At 35.9% G+C, this 20,790-nt stretch overlaps 2 protein-coding genes across 14 annotated transcripts in view; one reads left to right on the forward strand and one right to left on the reverse strand.

Annotated features, from left to right (window-relative positions):
- The window catches only part of LOC123744234 (NACHT, LRR and PYD domains-containing protein 12), a 294,132-nt gene that overhangs the window by 149,295 nt on the left and 124,047 nt on the right, over nucleotides 1–20,790 (forward strand). The window lies entirely within an intron of this gene.
- On the reverse strand, nucleotides 1,847–9,823 carry LOC123744237 (keratin-associated protein 5-1). Of its 13 annotated transcripts, XM_045723056.1 has the most exons (6): nucleotides 6,404–8,157; nucleotides 5,890–6,046; nucleotides 5,505–5,727; nucleotides 4,638–4,822; nucleotides 2,896–4,113; nucleotides 1,847–2,692 (listed from the first exon to the last, which is right to left on the reverse strand). In XM_045723056.1, exons 1-3 carry the CDS (start codon nucleotides 7,134–7,136, stop codon nucleotides 5,553–5,555), a joined length of 1,065 nt encoding a protein of 354 aa, XP_045579012.1. In that variant the 5' UTR covers nucleotides 7,137–8,157; the 3' UTR covers nucleotides 1,847–2,692; nucleotides 2,896–4,113; nucleotides 4,638–4,822; nucleotides 5,505–5,552. The 13 variants fall into 13 exon arrangements, 8 of the variants coding, with proteins under 8 accessions (XP_045579012.1, XP_045579007.1, XP_045579006.1 ...); XR_006770825.1 differs by adding an exon at nucleotides 9,748–9,823 and having other exon boundaries at nucleotides 2,896–5,727; nucleotides 7,106–7,238; XR_006770827.1 differs by adding an exon at nucleotides 8,374–8,992 and having other exon boundaries at nucleotides 2,896–5,727; nucleotides 7,106–7,238.

Here is a 20,790-nt window from a genome sequence, read left to right on the forward strand (position 1 = left end):
TCTAGCACCAGGATCAGCAGTGCTTAGCATAAGCTAAGTCAGATATTTTGCTAGCTAATTTAGCTAACGTCGGTAGCCTCGAACCCTGGCCATATTATATCATATAGTTAGCCTCAAACTTTGCCCGGTCATACTGCTAGCCGCAGTGAACGGCACCGTCTTGTGTTTTATTAAAAGCCCTGCTGAAAAAACATGTAAACTATAACAGCCACGGAAACACATTGGACTGTGTTGATACTATCAAGGTAAATTAACTTACATACTAGCAATATTGTTGCTTGCATGCAGGGCCAGGCATACATAGATTAGACAACTGAGATGCTCAAAATCCTGGTAGTTCTCGATTTTTGGACTATTGTCTTTATTTTGCTTTATCATTGACTAAAGGAAGACAAGCTACCTAAATGTGACTTACCGGCTAGTACTGAAGCAGGAAAAGTTTTGAGTTATGTTTTTAGCCCAAAATCTTGTATTTAAGCAAAACAACTTAAGGTAGGCAACTTCTTCAGCCTGACTGGCTTTCGTTTCAATGCTAGCGTTAGCCGCGCTAGCTCGTGATTAGCATGAAGACAGAAGATGAAGACAGAAGAGCTCACATAAAGCAAATTTGGCTAGTGACAACCTTGTAAAACCTTTGCTAACATCTAACGTTACATGTCAGCTTTCAAACAGAGTAGACTTTAATGTGCACGTTCACTTTTTGAATATATTCCATCAAAGCTTATTAGGGTAAAATAACTTCAGGCATATACCCAGTACTGCTTCAAAGGAATAGGGTTCCCTTTCCTTCCGCTTTATTTTCACACAATTGTGTCTTGCAGAAGGGAACCATGAAGAGGAGCTTGGAGTGGGCAAGATAAAGCAGCAGAGAAGACTTGATTCATCAAGTATCAATTAATTTAGGTGATTCTCACCTGGTCGGCATGCACAACACGACAAGGTATGCAACATTAAGCCCAATCAAATTTACAGTCAAGCAACGTTTGTCAGTTGTGTTAATGTTATGAACTACAATCTATGGTTCTTGGAGTCAACGACTACAATTAGACATTTTAAAACTGTGCCAGTAAAGATGACAAAAAAGTAATCTGCTCTTATGGTTCTGTTTACATTTCTTCCAGACACTTCAATCCGACACTCTTGTTAATGTTTGACGTCAGGCAGAACGTCTTCAGCCACAGTAGGACGGAGAGCCGCTGGTTGGCATGTGACTGCAGTGTCTGTGGGTGAACCAGGAAAGGACGTTAGAAATTAGGTCCCCATGACATCGAAGCTTCTTACCGTCTCCACTGCAGCCCAGTCGATATCGATTAAAAAAAACTGGAACAACAGATTGTGCTACACTATGTACTACTCCACTTTGCCTATTGTCCCAACAAATGTCAATTATACATTTTTAAATACGTCAGAGTGCATTTTCTTTTATAGCTCTGCTTTCAACGCCATCCTTACCCACAAACTGGTTAGCAGGCTCTGGGTGTAAATCCTGTAATAACAAATTCGATTTTTTACATTATAAGAATGTGTATCCCCAGAATGGACCCGACACTACCATGGTACACATGAGTACATGGAGGAGCTGTGGGGTCTGACATAATGGTGATAGGACAACAGTCTCAGCGTAAACAAAACAAAGTCAATGGTGATACTTGACCATTCTCCCATCTACTGTACATTAACATGGAGATGATCAGCAGCTTCAAGTTCCTGGGCACCCTGATATCCTTTTCTGCCCTCAGTTACTTCACTCAAAGTCCCACCAGTGCTTCTCCACTACCCTCAAAACTTGCTGCACCACGACCTATGTACCAACTACAGTGTCTTATTGCCATAACACATGCAAATGAAATGTCCATAATTACTGTAAGATTTATTTATGGTAACATTGCACATATTGTAACATAGTCCCTTGACATACATGACTTAACTACTATGCATAATGCTCAGTTCACCCACTAAGAAATCATACATGTATTTAAATATTAAAGCTGCATTATGTATTACTGTGTCCAATTGATTCTGGTTGGTTGTAATGTTTTTGAAAACTTTCATTACACAACTTTTTTTTGCTGATGGACAATCCTGTCAGAAACTTTCGTAATATCAATTATTTTGGGACACATCAATTAACATTGGCTGCAGTATTCTGAACTCACTAGGTAGTCATGCAATAAACATTTTGGATAATTCCCCTTAAATTAATTATTTAAATCAAATCAAATTGTATTTGTCACATGCGCCAAATACAACAGGTAGACCTTACAGTGAAATGCTTACTTACAAGCCCTTAACCAACAATGCAGTTACAAAAAAAGTAAATAATTAAAGAGCATCAGTAAAATAACAATAGCGAGACTATATAGAGGGGATACCGGTACAGAGAATGTGCAGGGGCACTGGTTAGTCGAGTTAATAAATACATGTAGGTAGAGATATTAAAGTGACTATGCATAGATAGAGTAGCAGCAAATAGTCTGGGTAGCCATTTGATTAGATGTTCAATAGTCTTATGGCTTGTGGGGTAGAATCTGTTTAGAAGCCTCTTGGACCTAGACTTGGCGCTCCGGTACCGCTTGCCGTGCGGTTGCAGAGAACTGTAACTGGCTCCACTGGCAATCCCAGCCTAGGAATGCTGAAGCCCCCGAAGTGAAAATGAAAACCTTCTCCATGGTTAAAGGGTATGTGCTCCTCCCTGAAAAAAGGAAAGGGGGGGGGACATTAAAGTCCATAAGTAACACTTGTTGGAGAACACAATACACTTAAGTGAAAGTAGTTTGGGATTTAATTTTTCTTATTACATTCTTATGGGGGCCCATGGAAGAATAAGGCTACAAAATGCTGTCCCACAGTTGTGAGAGTGATTAGGTGATGTTTTACTGATGTGGGCCGTGTTACCTCAATGATCATGGTTTTGCATCGAACTTTCCACCTCCAGAAGTCAGTCCCTCCAGAAACATATGACTCTTCTCTCTATTGCTCTTTGATTGGTACCAGGTGGGGAGCGCTCTGCTTTGAAGGGAGAAGCTGTCTTTGGCCAAAACAGGTTTCTCAGCGTAGATGAAAACCTCTCTGGAGAGGCTTGAGTGTCTATTCATGTAAGGCAGGAGACCTAGACACTCCAGACCCTCTTTGAATCTATAAAGTAAAACAAGTCAATGAATTTGCCCTGAAGAATTTAACTAAACTTGAGATTCCTTAGATATATGGAAACTCACTGTTCAAGAGCATCCTGTATCCTGCTTTCTAAGTAGAACTTTGTGGCTGACTCCACCAGGGCATCCCTCTCCAATGTACGAATGTATCCCACTGGACCCAACATGACCGCTTCCTGTGCCTTGTCAACAGTTTGTGCTAACTGAATCTTAGATTGTTTATTGAAATGTGTTTTGGGGCAAATTATCAAAACAAAAACTGATTATCACTACCCTTAAAAAAGATTGACTGCCAACAAAAGGAAACCAAATCCATATGGAAAAGTATTCATGAACTACAGCACAACTTTGTGCAAATTAACAGTAATGTAACATCCATCACAGTATACAGTTACTTACCTTCTCCCTGAAGTCATATTCCACAATTTCTTTCATTTCTGGCACAGGAGGTTGTAGGCCAGACACTTGCCTGTATAGCCTCTCTGAAAAAAAATGTGGCTCTACACCCCATGTACCAGACAGTAATCATACGGCCCACCTGCTAGTATACGCCATCATAGAGTGCTGTCACACAGAAGACAAACCGTAAATAAAGGACCCATTACATTCAAAAATAAAATTTCTTACTCAAGTCATTTATATTGCCATAAATAAATGTGTCTTTGTTGGTGTAAAAGTGTTACTCACCTTGAGAGTTGCAAGAAAGGCATTTTTGCCAATCAGGTCCCTCAAATATTGCAGAGGAATGGATGGCACTCATTAGCAGCCGGAGAAATTCTCTTGAGGGACCACCCTCATCAGCTGCCCCTTTTCCGTCAGCATCCCTAAAAACCATGTCTATTTTTGCCTCCGGATTAAAGCGGGCTCTCTTAAAGCCTCTCATTGCACAATCATAAATGTTGTCCCTCATCACTAATTTGGTTGGCATCTCATTAACTTCAGCAGTGTTTGGAGGTCAAAACTAAAAGAGACATTCAGAATAACAAAGCTCAGATACTTCCCACAATTCATCTGTAATAACAAGACATTGAAATATTTACATTGACGACTTAATCATTGTCATCACCAACATCAACAGAAGAGTGTGGTGAAGGTGGACGATAAGCCTCAGGGAATGGTGGAGGGAAGGCCACAAGAAGTGGTATAAGCGGAGGGGGGTCACAAGAAGTGGTATAGGCGGAGGGGGGCCACAAGAAGTGGTGCAGAAGATGGGGGGGGGCACAGGAATAGGTGCTGCCACAAGTGTAGCCTCATTTGTAGAAGTAGTCAGTAAAAGGTCATTTAAAGGATTATACATTTCAAAAACATGGAGAAAGCAATAAAGCTGTCAAACATAATGTGATTGCGTTCTGAAAATGATTTACAGAAAGAAAATGTAGCCGCATGCATCACTCACTATAGAATGTAATCAATGTGTAGGTCCAGAATACATTTTAAGGATGCATGTAGCTCTATTTTTTAATTAATATTTTCAATATGTATTACATTCAACAAGCAGACAGTGCTGTTTTCTCCTCCATGGTCCGTCCTAACTCTGGAGGGAACGCCATATCTGGAGACAGCATTCATGAAGCAATCCATTACAGTACTGCTGTGACTGTTCCTGGAAGCACGGAGAAACAACGAGACGGCTGTACCCATCAATGCCACCATGTATGACTATCCTCCACCTAAATCAGAAAATACAGCACTGGTTGATACAAAAGCTGAAGACACGTGAAATATACAAACATCACCATCCTCCTTTACCACTTAGATGCTGCATCAGGTCCCTGCAGTATATAACAAAGCAGCAGACCAAATATTAAATTAACATCCAAAATGTGGAACAATGTTAATGAACAGTCTACCGTGGATCACAACTATAAGTACTTTCGTTAGCCCTCTAAAGGCTACAACAAGGGTTTGTTCTAGACCGTTTCCTGCAGCGGAAGATGTGTGATTACAATATCTACTTCAATTGGAAAAATAACCACATTTATCTTGATGAGTCAAGAGGACAGACTCTCCTGTTGTTCACACTTAGGCACAAATACTTTGCTCCAACTGTTATTGCCTCCGTATGTCCTCAATATAAGCATGTTTGTTCATTTCATGATGCAGATATTCCATCAATCACAGAAGTAGCAGAAACACAATAAAACAATTATTATCCACATGAGTGACATATGGTATCAGGGGCCATTGCTTACTGAACTGTTAGTTGTTGATGAACAATTTGAGATGTCACAATGTACAACTTCTCACCAGTGATATAGATAATTGTGTCTATCACAAAGATACATCTACCAAATCAGTTTGTGGTTTCCATCAAGGTGCCATAACAAGTTTGGTCCAGCAACATGGTATGACCTTCTATGCAGCCTCTGCCACATGGCTCTGAGGGCAGCCGTCCTCGGGTTAACACGAAGCATGCTGTCCCTCACTCTGCGTCTCTGCACCCAGAGCCCTTAATTGTGATCGAACAGCCTCCGGTCCACGTTTGTCGTTCCCAGCCACCAAGTCCTTCATCTTTTCATCCAGAGCCAAGTCTGACATGTCAGAATATAACGGTGCATGTGACAGGTTGAAGTGTCTGGGGGAAAAAAGTAACAATGGATGAGGTGATGTATATCATTGTAATCATTTTAAAGTCCTGTCTTGATTGTTGTCATTCTAAATTGTTTGATTGGTAAGAAACTGGAAACCATGCATCTAAAGTCTGTAGTTTATAGCATTACTCCCAAGAACAACTGACCTTAGATGACGTTTGACTGTCGATCGGGACACATGTAGAATATCTGCCACACTGAAAGCACAGGACATCAGAAACCTCAGTTGCTCTTGAGTGATGGCATAACAAGGTGCACCTCTAGCTCCTCTCCAAGTCCGACGAGCCCGGAAACTGGAACTGGCTGTAACAATAATACACTGTGTTTAGGCTACTTAATGTATTGTGACACAGCCCACCCCCCTCATTCCAAAACAACTTTTAAATTATAGTAACTGTCACAAATTGCATCCAAGTAATGTTTTTATAATATTGGATTTTAAAGACATAAATAGAAATGTTGACCAAGAACGAATACATTGGGCAGCAGGAGAACGAAGAGTGAAAAAAAAACAACAGTAAACCCAACCACACCCACTACAATGCTGCTTACCTTGTTGTGCATGCCAGCCAGACGAACAACCACACCCACTACAATGCTGCTTACCTTGTTGTGCATGCCAGCCAGACGAACATCCACACCCACTACAATGCTGCTTACCTTGTTGTGCATGCCAGCCAGACGAACAACCACACCCACTACAATGCTGCTTGCCTTGTCGTGCATGCCAGCCAGACGAACAACCACACCCACTACAATGCTGCTTGCCTTGTTGTGCATGCCAGCCAGATGAACAACCACACCCACTACAATGCTGCTTACCTTGTCGTGCATGCCAGCCAGACGAACAACCACACCCACTACAATGCTGCTTGCCTTGTCGTGCATGCCAGCCAGACGAACAACCACACCCACTACAATGCTGCTTGCCTTGTCGTGCATGCCAGCCAGACGAACAACCACACCCACTACAATGCTGCTTGCCTTGTCGTGCATGCCAGCCAGACGAACAACCACACCCACTACAATGCTGCTTGCCTTGTCGTGCATGCCAGCCAGACGAACAACCACACCCACTACAATGCTGCTTACCTTGTCGTGCATGCCAGCCAGACGAACAACCACACCCACTACAATGCTGCTTACCTTGTCGTGCATGCCAGCCAGACGAACAACCACACCCACTACAATGCTGCTTACCTTGTTGTGCATGCCAGCCAGACGAACAACCACACCCACTACAATGCTGCTTGCCTTGTTGTGCATGCCAGCCAGACGAACAACCACACCCACTACAATGCTGCTTACCTTGTCGTGCATGCCAGCCAGACGAACAACCACACCCACTACAATGCTGCTTACCTTGTTGTGCATGCCAGCCAGAGGTAAGCATCTCCTGAATGAACTGAGATACTTGATCAATTAGATCGTCTGCTGAAGCAACATTTATCAGCCTCCCCTAGCCCAGTCAAGGCTCCTCTGTATGGTTTCCATTCTGCAAGACGACAGTTTGGTAAAAATAGAGACCATGGATGGGACTGAGATTCCTGTACCAACAGTGCCATAGTACTTAACGTTAACGTTCCTGGTTTAGGTCTGAAGTTGTTAATTTCTAGGTTTAGATGAAATATTCATTTTTCCAAAGGGTTTCAAAAGTAGTATCTGTTGGAAAGCTGATATGTTGTAGATATTAGCAAAAGTTTTTACAGGATTGTCCTAGGTCAAAGAAGCTTTGTGAGCTTTGTAAATGTTTTTAAGCTAATCGCGAGGTAGTGCGGCTAAGGCTAGGTAGCATTGAAATTATAGCTAGCTAGCCAGCCAGCCTGCCTGAAGTTTTAAACCTTCAGTTGTTGTTTTGCCAATAAATACAAAAACATGTTTGACGTCAGTACTCGTCGATAATAAATCACCTTTATGTAACTAGCAGGGCTGTAAAAATATAACAAGACGGCGCCGTTCACTGCGGCTATGGCCGGGGTGTGCGGCTAAGGAACGTTATCAAGCGAACTACTAACTAATTTAGCAATCCAGCCATTTAAATACCAGCATTCATTACAACAAAATATATATATTCTACATATACTAGCTAAATATAAAATACACCCTTGGCCTAATCAGACTTACAATATTAGCAACACATAGGCCTAAGTTACTTGCACTGCTCTCAGTGTCTGAGCCTCCAACATAGCTGCATAGCCATACACAGACCCGTCCTCTGTGTTAGCTAGCAGATCAACTTTATGATTAAGTAATAATAGTATTTCGTGGACTGAAGGGCATCAAGTCCAGGATTATCGGAGAGCAGAAGCCGAGTACAGCCATTTAGGGCCTGTTTGCAGCGGATAAGGGAGTTCCTTTTCGCCATCTTCAATTGTGGTGTTGTTGCATCAATCTGACTGTACACCAATTTAATGAAAGGAGGAGCTAGGGAAATTGGCTGGTAAAATTAGCATATTAAAGACCTGCAGATAAGTGACACAATAATTCTCTAAAGAGGGTGAATCCTGACTGCAGAAACAATAAATAGTGGGGAGAGCGCGTTATTCTGGTCAAGGCTTTGTAGTGCGTAAAAAACAACAGGTGATCTAATCATTTAATACTAGTTATCCACAAAAAGAAAAACAACTTACTTTTTTGGCAAAAACTTTTGTATTTTCCTAATGTTATGAATTTTAGTGACGTTGCCAATTCTTGTTCCTGAATGTATTTCGTTATTTGGTCCTCAGAACTTGAACTCGAGATTTACCATTTGGAGAACGCAGCGTTTCCCGCAACCATATGATTGGTCGGGTAAGATTACGCGTCATCACACCCCCTCATCTGATTGGTCGGGTAGGCGGACCTTCTGACTTTGTGGCTGTGGTAACTAGTGAGCTAAGCAGATCACCACCTTTCTGAGTTTCTCAACCTAATGTCGCATTCACATCAAACAGGGAACTCGGAAAAAACCAAATCCGACTGAGAAAAATCGATTTGAACTGCCCTCTTTCTCGAGCGTTGACATCGTATTTTTCCGAGTTCCCTGTTGTTATGAACGCGGCATAAACGTTTCACATTATTCCTTCATTTAGTTTCAATACCCATTGCTGCACGTCACTTTTACTTGGCCGAATTGACAAGAAGGATTTTTTTTCAAAGAAACTAGTTGACGTGATACACGTTTTTCTCAGGGAAGTGAAAGAGCGCAAAGACAATAATCACGATCATGTGGAGTCAATCGCCCATACGCTACCTCATAACCCTGTAGACTATAATATAACCCTGTAGACTATAATATAACCCCATACCCTACCTCACAGCCCTGTAGACTATAATATAACCCCATACCCTACCTCATAGCCCTGTAGACTATAATATAACCCCATACCCTACCTCATAACCCTGTAGACTATAATATAACCCCATACCCTACCTCATAGCCCTGTAGACTATAATATAACCCCATACCCTACCTCATTACCCTGTAGACTATAATGTAACCCCATACCCTACCTCATAGCCCTGTAGGCTATAATATAACCCCATACCCTACCTCATAACCCTGTAGACTATAATATAACCCCATACCCTACCTCATAACCCTGTAGCCTATAATATAACCCCATACCCTACCTCATAGCCCTGTAGAGTATAATATAACCCCATACCCTACCTCATAACCCTGTAGCCTATAATATAACCCCATACCCTACCTCATAACCCTGTAGCCTATAATGTAACCCCATACCCTACCTCATAGCCCTGTAGACTATAATATAACCCCATACCCTACCTCATAGCCCTGTAGCCTATAATATAACATTGATAAATATTGACTAGGCTGATCAATATGAATCAGCATCAATGTAAGGAAGCCTAAAATGATCATTATTGAAAGTTGAAATCAGTATTGTAATAACTTAACAATTCTGTGGATGTCTTACCCCCTAAATCACCTCCCTCTGCGATGGCCTAACTTCTCCAAAACACTTTTCTACATAAAATGGTAAAAGAACGCTACAAACCTCAGAAACATTTTTCTTCGACCGACAGTGTCCAGTTCTGCCTCTACTTCCTTATAAATGTACTTCCTTGTTTCAACACAGTGGGCGGGTTCAACAGGTATAGGTTTATGTGAAGACACACAAACACAAAACACACTCGCAGACAGACACATAGATGCACACACACACACTCTCCTTCCCGCTAACTTTAGACCATGTGTATGCACAGTTTCTAGTGGTTGAAGTATTGCATTTCAAGAAGGCAAGTAGATTAGTATTTGGTGTAAATGTGGGATATGATGGACACGCTTATTCATAACAATAACAAGGTCAATAACAAGATGTAATCATTTGCTGTTAGTGAGAAGAGAGAACATCCATTTAGTTTATCTTTGCATTTTAAAATAATTATAAATAGCCATCTATTTCCCAGACTTTTATTTATTTCGTTTCCATGATCATTGCATAATAAATTCCTCACCTTTTCCGTGATGTTTTCATTCTCACGAGGTAGCATATAGGCCTACAACGAGGTTACCATTCGTCCCATCTCTCGTTTAATTGAACCCACTTCACAGTAGTAAATAGATAAGCTATTTCAAGTATTTTGCTCTATGTAAAATACCAGGGCCACATTTGTAAACGTTGTCTACACACAAAATATGCCACAAAACATGCATGTGCCAGTTTTCACGCAAATGTTGTCATTTATAAAAAGTGAACTTGACATGAGAATTTGCTAATCCTCCCGCTAACTTTAGACCAGGCGTCCTTCCAGTTTCTAGTGGTTGAAGTCTTGCATTGTAAGAAGACAAAAGTAGACTAGTAGTAGCCTGGTGCAGATGGGGAATATATGACGAGACTCTTATTCAGAACTAAAGAACAGGTAGACCTGGCTTAATGTAATAACAGGATGCAATCATTGGCTGTTAGTAAGGCGAGCAAAAAACGATGTTTCTTTACATTCTATAATAATTAGAAGTAGGCATACATTTCCTGTTATTGCAGAATAAAGCCTATACTCACCAAATATCATATAGGCCCAGGGGTGCCATATGGGGGAAAAACATAGGACAATTCTAAGGGCCTGTAACTGACAGGGGCGCTAAACAAATATTAGAACGTTTGGTTAAAAAAATGCAATATTAAAATATTAACCTATCATCATTAATTTAAAAAATGTTTTTACAATGTTCTAATAAAACTAACGGTTTATTTTTATTTTCTTGTTTTTGGCAAAAAGTAAACATCCAGAGAGCCTCTGTCTGGTTATTGATGTTCTTCTACATACTGTATATCTATCTACCTCATTTATAACCAATATAACTGATATGGTTATTGATATTGTTCTTCTACATACTGTATATCAATCTACCTCATCTATCACCAGCATAACTGATATGGTTATTGATAATGTTCTTTTACATACTGTATATATATCTACCTCATTTATAACCAGTATAACTGATATGCTTATTGATAATGTTCTTCTAAAATACTGTATATCTATCTACCTCATTTATAACCAGTATAACTGATATGGTTATTGATATTGTTCTTCTACATACTGTATATCTATCTACCTCATTTATAACCAATATAACTGATATGGTTATTGATATTGTTCTTCTACATACTGTATATCAATCTACCTCATCTATCACCAGTGTAACTGATATGGTTATTGATAATGTTCTTCTACATACTGTATATCTATCTACCTCATTTATAACCAGTATCACTGATATGGTTATTGATAATGTTCTTCTACATACTGTATATCAATCTACCTCATCTATCACCAGTATCACTGATATGGTTATTGATAATGTTCTTCTACATCCTGTATATCTATCTACCTCATTTATAACCAGTATAACTGATATGGTTATTGATAATGTTCTTCTACATATTGTATATCAATCTACCTCATTTATCACCAGTATAACTGATATGGTTATTGATATTGTTCTTCTACATACTGTATAGCAATCTACCTCATCTATCACCAGTATAACTGATATGGTTATTGATAATGTTCTTCTACATACTGTATATCTATCTACCTCAATTATAACCAGTATAACTGATATGGTTATTGATAATGTTCTTCTACATACTGTATATCAATCTACCTCATCTATCACCAGTATCACTGATATGGTTATTGATAATGTTCTTCTACATACTGTATATCTATCTACCTCATTTATAACCAGTATAACTGATATGGTTATTGATAATGTTCTTCTACATACTGTATATCTATCTACCTCATTTATAACCAGTATAACTGATATGGTTATTGATATTGTTCTTCTACATACTGTATATCTATCTACCTCATGTATAACCAATATAACTGATATGGTTATTGATATTGTTCTTCTACATAATGTATATCAATCTACCTCATTTATAACCAGTATAACTGATATGGTTATTGATAATGTTCTTCTACATACTGTATATCAGTCTACCTCATTTATAACCAGTATAACTGATATGGTTATTGATAATGTTCTTCTACATATTGTATATCTATCTACCTCATTTATAACCAGTATAACTGATATGGTTATTGATAATGTTCTTCTACATACTGTATATCAATCTACCTCATCTATCACCAGTATCACTGATATGGTTATTGATAATGTTCTTCTACATACTGTATATCTATCTACCTCATTTATAACCAGTATAACTGATATGGTTATTGATAATGTTCTTCTACATATTGTATATCAATCTACCTCATTTATCACCAGTATAACTGATATGGTTATTGATAATGTTCTTCTACATACTGTATAGCAATCTACCTCATCTATAACCAGTATAACTGATATGGTTATTGATAATGTTCTTCTACATACTGTATATCTATCTACCTCAATTATAACCAGTATAACTGATATGGTTATTGATAATGTTCTTCTACATACTGTATATCAATCTACCTCATCTATAACCAGTATAACTGATATGGTTATTGATAATGTTCTTCTACATACTGTATATCTATCTACCTCATTTATAACCAGTATAACTGATATGGTTATTGATAATGTTCTTCTACATACTGTATATCTATCTACCTCATTTATAACCAGTATAACTGATATGGTTATTGATAATGTTCTTCTACATACTGTATATCTATCTACCTCATTTATAACCAGTATAACTGATATGGTTATTGATATTGTTCTTCTACATACTGTATATCAATCTACCTCATTTATAACCAGTATCACTGATATGGTTATTGATAATGTTCTTCTACATACTGTATATCAGTCTACCTCATTTATAACCAGTATAACTGATATGGTTATTGATAATGTTCTTCTACATACTGTATATCTATCTACCTCATTTATAACCAGTATCACTGATATGGTTATTGATAATGTTCTTCTACATACTGTATATCAATCTACCTCATCTATCACCAGTATCACTGATATGGTTATTGATAATGTTCTTCTACATACTGTATATCTATCTACCTCATTTATAACCAGTATAACTGATATGGTTATTGATAATGTTCTTCTACATATTGTATATCAATCTACCTCATTTATCACCAGTATAACTGATATGGTTATTGATAATGTTCTTCTACATATTGTATATCTATCTACCTCATTTATAACCAGTATCACTGATATGGTTATTGATAATGTTCTTCTACATACTGTATATCAATCTACCTCATCTATCACCAGTATAACTGATATGGTTATTGATAATGTTCTTCTACATACTGTATATCAATCTACCTCATTTATAACCAGTATAACTGATATGGTTATTGATAATGTTCTTCTACATACTGTATATCAATCTACCTCATTTATAACCAGTATAACTGATATGGTTATTGATAATGTTCTTCTACATACTGTATATCAATCTACCTCATTTATAACCAGTATAACTGATATGGTTATTGATAATGTTCTTCTACATACTGTATATCTATGTAACTCATTTATAACCAGTATAACTGATATGGTTATTGATAATGTTCTTCTACATACTGTATATCTATCTACCTCATCTATCACCAGTATCACTGATACGGTTATTGATAATGTTCTTCTACATACTGTATATCAATCTACCTCATTTATAACCAGTATAACTGATATGGTTATTGATAATGTTCTTCTACATACTGTATATCTATCTACCTCATTTATAACCAGTATCACTGATATGGTTATTGATAATGTTCTTCTACATACTGCATATCAATCTACCTCATCTGTCACCAGTATCACTGATATGGTTATTGATAATGTTCTTCTACATACTGTATATCAATCTACCTCATCTATCACCAGTATCTCTGATATGGTTATTGATAATGTTCTTCTACATACTGTATATCTATCTACCTCATTTATAACCAGTATCACTGATATGGTTATTGATAATGTTCTTCTACATACTGTATATCAATCTACCTCATCTATCACCAGTATCACTGATATGGTTATTGATATTGTTCTTCTACATACTGTATATCTATCTACCTCATTTATAACCAGTATAACTGATATGGTTATTGATAATGTTCTTCTACATATTGTATATCAATCTACCTCATTTATCACCAGTATAACTGATATGGTTATTGATAATGTTCTTCTACATATTGTATATCTATCTACCTCATTTATAACCAGTATCACTGATATGGTTATTGATAATGTTCTTCTACATACTGTATATCAATCTACCTCATCTATCACCAGTATAACTGATATGGTTATTGATAATGTTCTTCTACATACTGTATATCAATCTACCTCATTTATAACCAATATAACTGATATGGTTATTGATAATGTTCTTCTACATACTGTATATCAATCTACCTCATTTATAACCAATATAACTGATATGGTTATTGATAATGTTCTTCTACATACTGTATATCTATGTAACTCATTTATAACCAGTATAACTGATATGGTTATTGATAATGTTCTTCTACATACTGTATATCAATCTACCTCATTTATAACCAGTATAACTGATATTGTTATTGATAATGTTCTTCTACATACTGTATATCTATGTAACTCATTTATAACCAGTATAACTGATATGGTTATTGATAATGTTCTTCTACATACTGTATATCTATCTACCTCATCTATCACCAGTATCACTGATACGGTTATTGATAATGTTCTTCTACATACTGTATATCAATCTACCTCATTTATAACCAGTATAACTGATATGGTTATTGATAATGTTCTTCTACATACTGTATATCTATCTACCTCATTTATAACCAGTATCACTGATATGGTTATTGATAATGTTCTTCTACATACTGTATATCTATCTACCTCATCTGTCACCAGTATCACTGATATGGTTATTGATAATGTTCTTCTACATACTGTATATCAATCTACCTCATCTATCACCAGTATCTCTGATATGGTTATTGATAATGTTCTTCTACATACTGTATATCTATCTACCTCATTTATAACCAGTATCACTGATATGGTTATTGATAATGTTCTTCTACATACTGTATATCAATCTACCTCATCTATCACCAGTATCACTGATATGGTTATTGATATTGTTCTTCTACATACTGTATATCTATCTACCTCATTTATAACCAGTATAACTGATATGGTTATTGATAATGTTCTTCTACATATTGTATATCAATCTACCTCATTTATCACCAGTATAACTGATATGGTTATTGATAATGTTCTTCTACATATTGTATATCTATCTACCTCATTTATAACCAGTATCACTGATATGGTTATTGATAATGTTCTTCTACATACTGTATATCAATCTACCTCATCTATCACCAGTATAACTGATATGGTTATTGATAATGTTCTTCTACATACTGTATATCAATCTACCTCATTTATAACCAATATAACTGATATGGTTATCGATAATGTTCTTCTACATACTGTATATCAATCTACCTCATTTATAACCAGTATAACTGATATGGTTATTGATAATGTTCTTCTACATACTGTATATCTATCTACCTCATTTATAACCAGTATAACTGATATGGTCATTGATAATGTTCTTCTACATACTGTATATCAATCTACCTCATTTATAACCAGTATAACTGATATGGTTATTGATAATGTTCTTCTACATATTGTATATCAATCTACCTCATTTATCACCAGTATAACTGATATGGTTATTGATATTGTTCTTCTACATACTGTATAGCAATCTACCTCATCTATCACCAGTATAACTGATATGGTTATTGATAATGTTCTTCTACATACTGTATATCTATCTACCTCAATTATAACCAGTATAACTGATATGGTTATTGATAATGTTCTTCTACATACTGTATATCAATCTACCTCATCTATCACCAGTATCACTGATATGGTTATTGATAATGTTCTTCTACATACTGTATATCTATCTACCTCATTTATAACCAGTATAACTGATATGGTTATTGATAATGTTCTTCTACATACTGTATATCTATCTACCTCATTTATAACCAGTATAACTGATATGGTTATTGATATTGTTCTTCTACATACTGTATATCTATCTACCTCATTTATAACCAATATAACTGATATGGTTATTGATATTGTTCTTCTACATAATGTATATCAATCTACCTCATTTATAACCAGTATAACTGATATGGTTATTGATAATGTTCTTCTACATACTGTATATCAGTCTACCTCATTTATAACCAGTATAACTGATATGGTTATTGATAATGTTCTTCTACATACTGTATATCTATCTACCTCATGTATCACCAGTATCACTGATATGGTTATTGATAATGTTCTTCTACATACTGTATATCAATCTACCTCATCTATCACCAGTATCACTGATATGGTTATTGATAATGTTCTTCTACATACTGTATATCTATCTACCTCATTTATAACCAGTATAACTGATATGGTTATTGATAATGTTCTTCTACATATTGTATATCAATCTACCTCATTTATCACCAGTATAACTGATATGGTTATTGATAATGTTCTTCTACATATTGTATATCTATCTACCTCATTTATAACCAGTATCACTGATATGGTTATTGATAATGTTCTTCTACATACTGTATATCAATCTACCTCATCTATCACCAGTATAACTGATATGGTTATTGATAATGTTCTTCTACATACTGTATATCAATCTACCTCATTTATAACCAGTATAACTGATATGGTTATTGATAATGTTCTTCTACATACTGTATATCAATCTACCTCATTTATAACCAGTATAACTGATATGGTTATTGATAATGTTCTTCTACATACTGTATATCAATCTACCTCATTTATAACCAGTATAACTGATATGGTTATTGATAATGTTCTTCTACATACTGTATATCTATGTAACTCATTTATAACCAGTATAACTGATATGGTTATTGATAATGTTCTTCTACATACTGTATATCTATCTACCTCATCTATCACCAGTATCACTGATACGGTTATTGATAATGTTCTTCTACATACTGTATATCAATCTACCTCATTTATAACCAGTATAACTGATATGGTTATTGATAATGTTCTTCTACATACTGTATATCTCTCTACCTCATTTATAACCAGTATCACTGATATGGTTATTGATAATGTTCTTCTACATACTGTATATCTATCTACCTCATCTGTCACCAGTATCACTGATATGGTTATTGATAATGTTCTTCTACATACTGTATATCAATCTACCTCATCTATCACCAGTATCTCTGATATGGTTATTGATAATGTTCTTCTACATACTGTATATCTATCTACCTCATTTATAACCAGTATCACTGATATGGTTATTGATAATGTTCTTCTACATACTGTATATCAATCTACCTCATCTATCACCAGTATCACTGATATGGTTATTGATATTGTTCTTCTACATACTGTATATCTATCTACCTCATTTATAACCAGTATAACTGATATGGTTATTGATAATGTTCTTCTACATATTGTATATCAATCTACCTCATTTATCACCAGTATAACTGATATGGTTATTGATAATGTTCTTCTACATATTGTATATCTATCTACCTCATTTATAACCAGTATCACTGATATGGTTATTGATAATGTTCTTCTACATACTGTATATCAATCTACCTCATCTATCACCAGTATAACAGATATGGTTATTGATAATGTTCTTCTACATACTGTATATCAATCTACCTCATTTATAACCAATATAACTGATATGGTTATTGATAATGTTCTTCTACATACTGTATATCTATGTAACTCATTTATAACCAGTATAACTGATATGGTTATTGATAATGTTCTTCTACATACTGTATATCAATCTACCTCATTTATAACCAGTATAACTGATATGGTTATTGATAATGTTCTTCTACATACTGTATATCTATGTAACTCATTTATAACCAGTATAACTGATATGGTTATTGATAATGTTCTTCTACATACTGTATATCTATCTACCTCATCTATCACCAGTATCACTGATACGGTTATTGATAATGTTCTTCTACATACTGTATATCAATCTACCTCATTTATAACCAGTATAACTGATATGGTTATTGATAATGTTCTTCTACATACTGTATATCTATCTACCTCATTTATAACCAGTATCACTGATATGGTTATTGATAATGTTCTTCTACATACTGTATATCTATCTACCTCATCTGTCACCAGTATCACTGATATGGTTATTGATAATGTTCTTCTACATACTGTATATCAATCTACCTCATCTATCACCAGTATCTCTGATATGGTTATTGATAATGTTCTTCTACATACTGTATATCTATCTACCTCATTTATAACCAGTATCACTGATATGGTTATTGATAATGTTCTTCTACATACTGTATATCAATCTACCTCATCTATCACCAGTATCACTGATATGGTTATTGATATTGTTCTTCTACATACTGTATATCTATCTACCTCATTTATAACCAGTATAACTGATATGGTTATTGATAATGTTCTTCTACATATTGTATATCAATCTACCTCATTTATCACCAGTATAACTGATATGGTTATTGATAATGTTCTTCTACATATTGTATATCTATCTACCTCATTTATAACCAGTATCACTGATATGGTTATTGATAATGTTCTTCTACATACTGTATATCAATCTACCTCATCTATCACCAGTATAACTGATATGGTTATTGATAATGTTCTTCTACATACTGTATATCAATCTACCTCATTTATAACCAATATAACTGATATGGTTATCGATAATGTTCTTCTACATACTGTATATCAATCTACCTCATTTATAACCAGTATAACTGATATGGTTATTGATAATGTTCTTCTACATACTGTATATCTATCTACCTCATTTATAACCAGTATAACTGATATGGTCATTGATAATGTTCTTCTACATACTGTATATCAATCTACCTCATTTATAACCAGTATAACTGATATGGTTATTGATAATGTTCTTCTACATACTGTATATCTATCTACCTCATCTATCACCAGTATCACTGATATGGTTATATATAATGTTCTTCTACATACTGTATATCAATCTACCTCATTTATAACCAATATAACTGATATGGTTATTGATAATGTTCTTCTACATATTGTATATCAATCTACCTCCTCTATCACCAGTATCACTGATATGGTTATTGATATTGTTATTTTATTTTGTTATTTTGTTATTATATTCTGTAGTTCTTTCTCTACATTGACACTTGTTTTTTTTTATTTATTTATATTATTTATATTGACACAATATATTTCTGATATTGCTACTACGTAAGTAACCATTTGTCTGTACAGTTTCCACCTTCTGTAGAGACCCATCCACTTAGCTAGATGTGGCTGGGGGATACAGCATTTCTGTCACATGACCCATCAGTTTAATGTCTGGATTAGCATCATCTAACATTTCTACAATATTTTTATCTGGACACTTTCTGCTTACCTGGGATTGTTCCTTATTGTAGGCTACTACTTTTAGTCTTAATCTTTACTACACTACTCACTGTTTATCACATGACCTCACATGTGAATCCTTAAACAGATGGGTGGGGCTAAGGCTTAAGAGGGTGTGAACAATGCTGAATGGGTGGAGACAAAGGAGAGCTCTCCAGTAGGCGCACCAAAAACATTCAGGGGCCATTTTCACAAAAGTGGGGTTTCAGGTTTATCAACTTTCAAAGTAGAATTACTTTCCCATTGTTCCTCAAATGCAGTGTATGATATACCATTTTGTATCTCTGTCTCTGCTTTTTTCCAATGTAAAAAACACAATTTCAAATGTTGCTACGTAAGACCGAATCAAGTCTGTCGGTCACATTTAGTTTCAATGCCCATTACCGCATGTCACTTTTTACCGAATTGACAAGAGGGACAATTATTTTTCTACAAAGAAACTAGATGACGTGACACACGTCTTCCTCCGGGATGTGAAAGAGCGCAAATAAATCAATCGCCCATACCCTACCTCATAACCCTGTAGACTATAATATAACCCCATACCCTACCTCATAGCCCTGTAGACTATAATATAACCCCATACCCTACCTCATAACCCTGTAGACTATAATATAACCCCATACCCTACCTCATAACCCTGTAGACTATAATATAACCCCATACCCTACCTCATAACCCTGTAGACTATAATATAACCCCATACCCTACCTCATAACCCTGTAGACTATAATATAACCCCATACCCTACCTCATAACCCTGTAGACTATAACATAACCCCATACCCTACCTCACAACCCTGTAGACTATAATATAACCCCATACCCTACCTCACAGCCCTGTAGACTATAACATAACCCCATACCCTACCTCACAACCCTGTAGACTATAACATAACCCCATACCCTACCTCATAACCCTGTAGACTATATTATAACCCCATACCCTACCTCATAACCCTGTAGACTATAATATAACCCCATACCCTACCTCATA

The sequence above is a fragment of the Salmo salar genome, chromosome ssa08, assembly GCF_905237065.1.
Source record: "Salmo salar chromosome ssa08, Ssal_v3.1, whole genome shotgun sequence".
Lineage (NCBI taxonomy): Eukaryota > Metazoa > Chordata > Actinopteri > Salmoniformes > Salmonidae > Salmo > Salmo salar.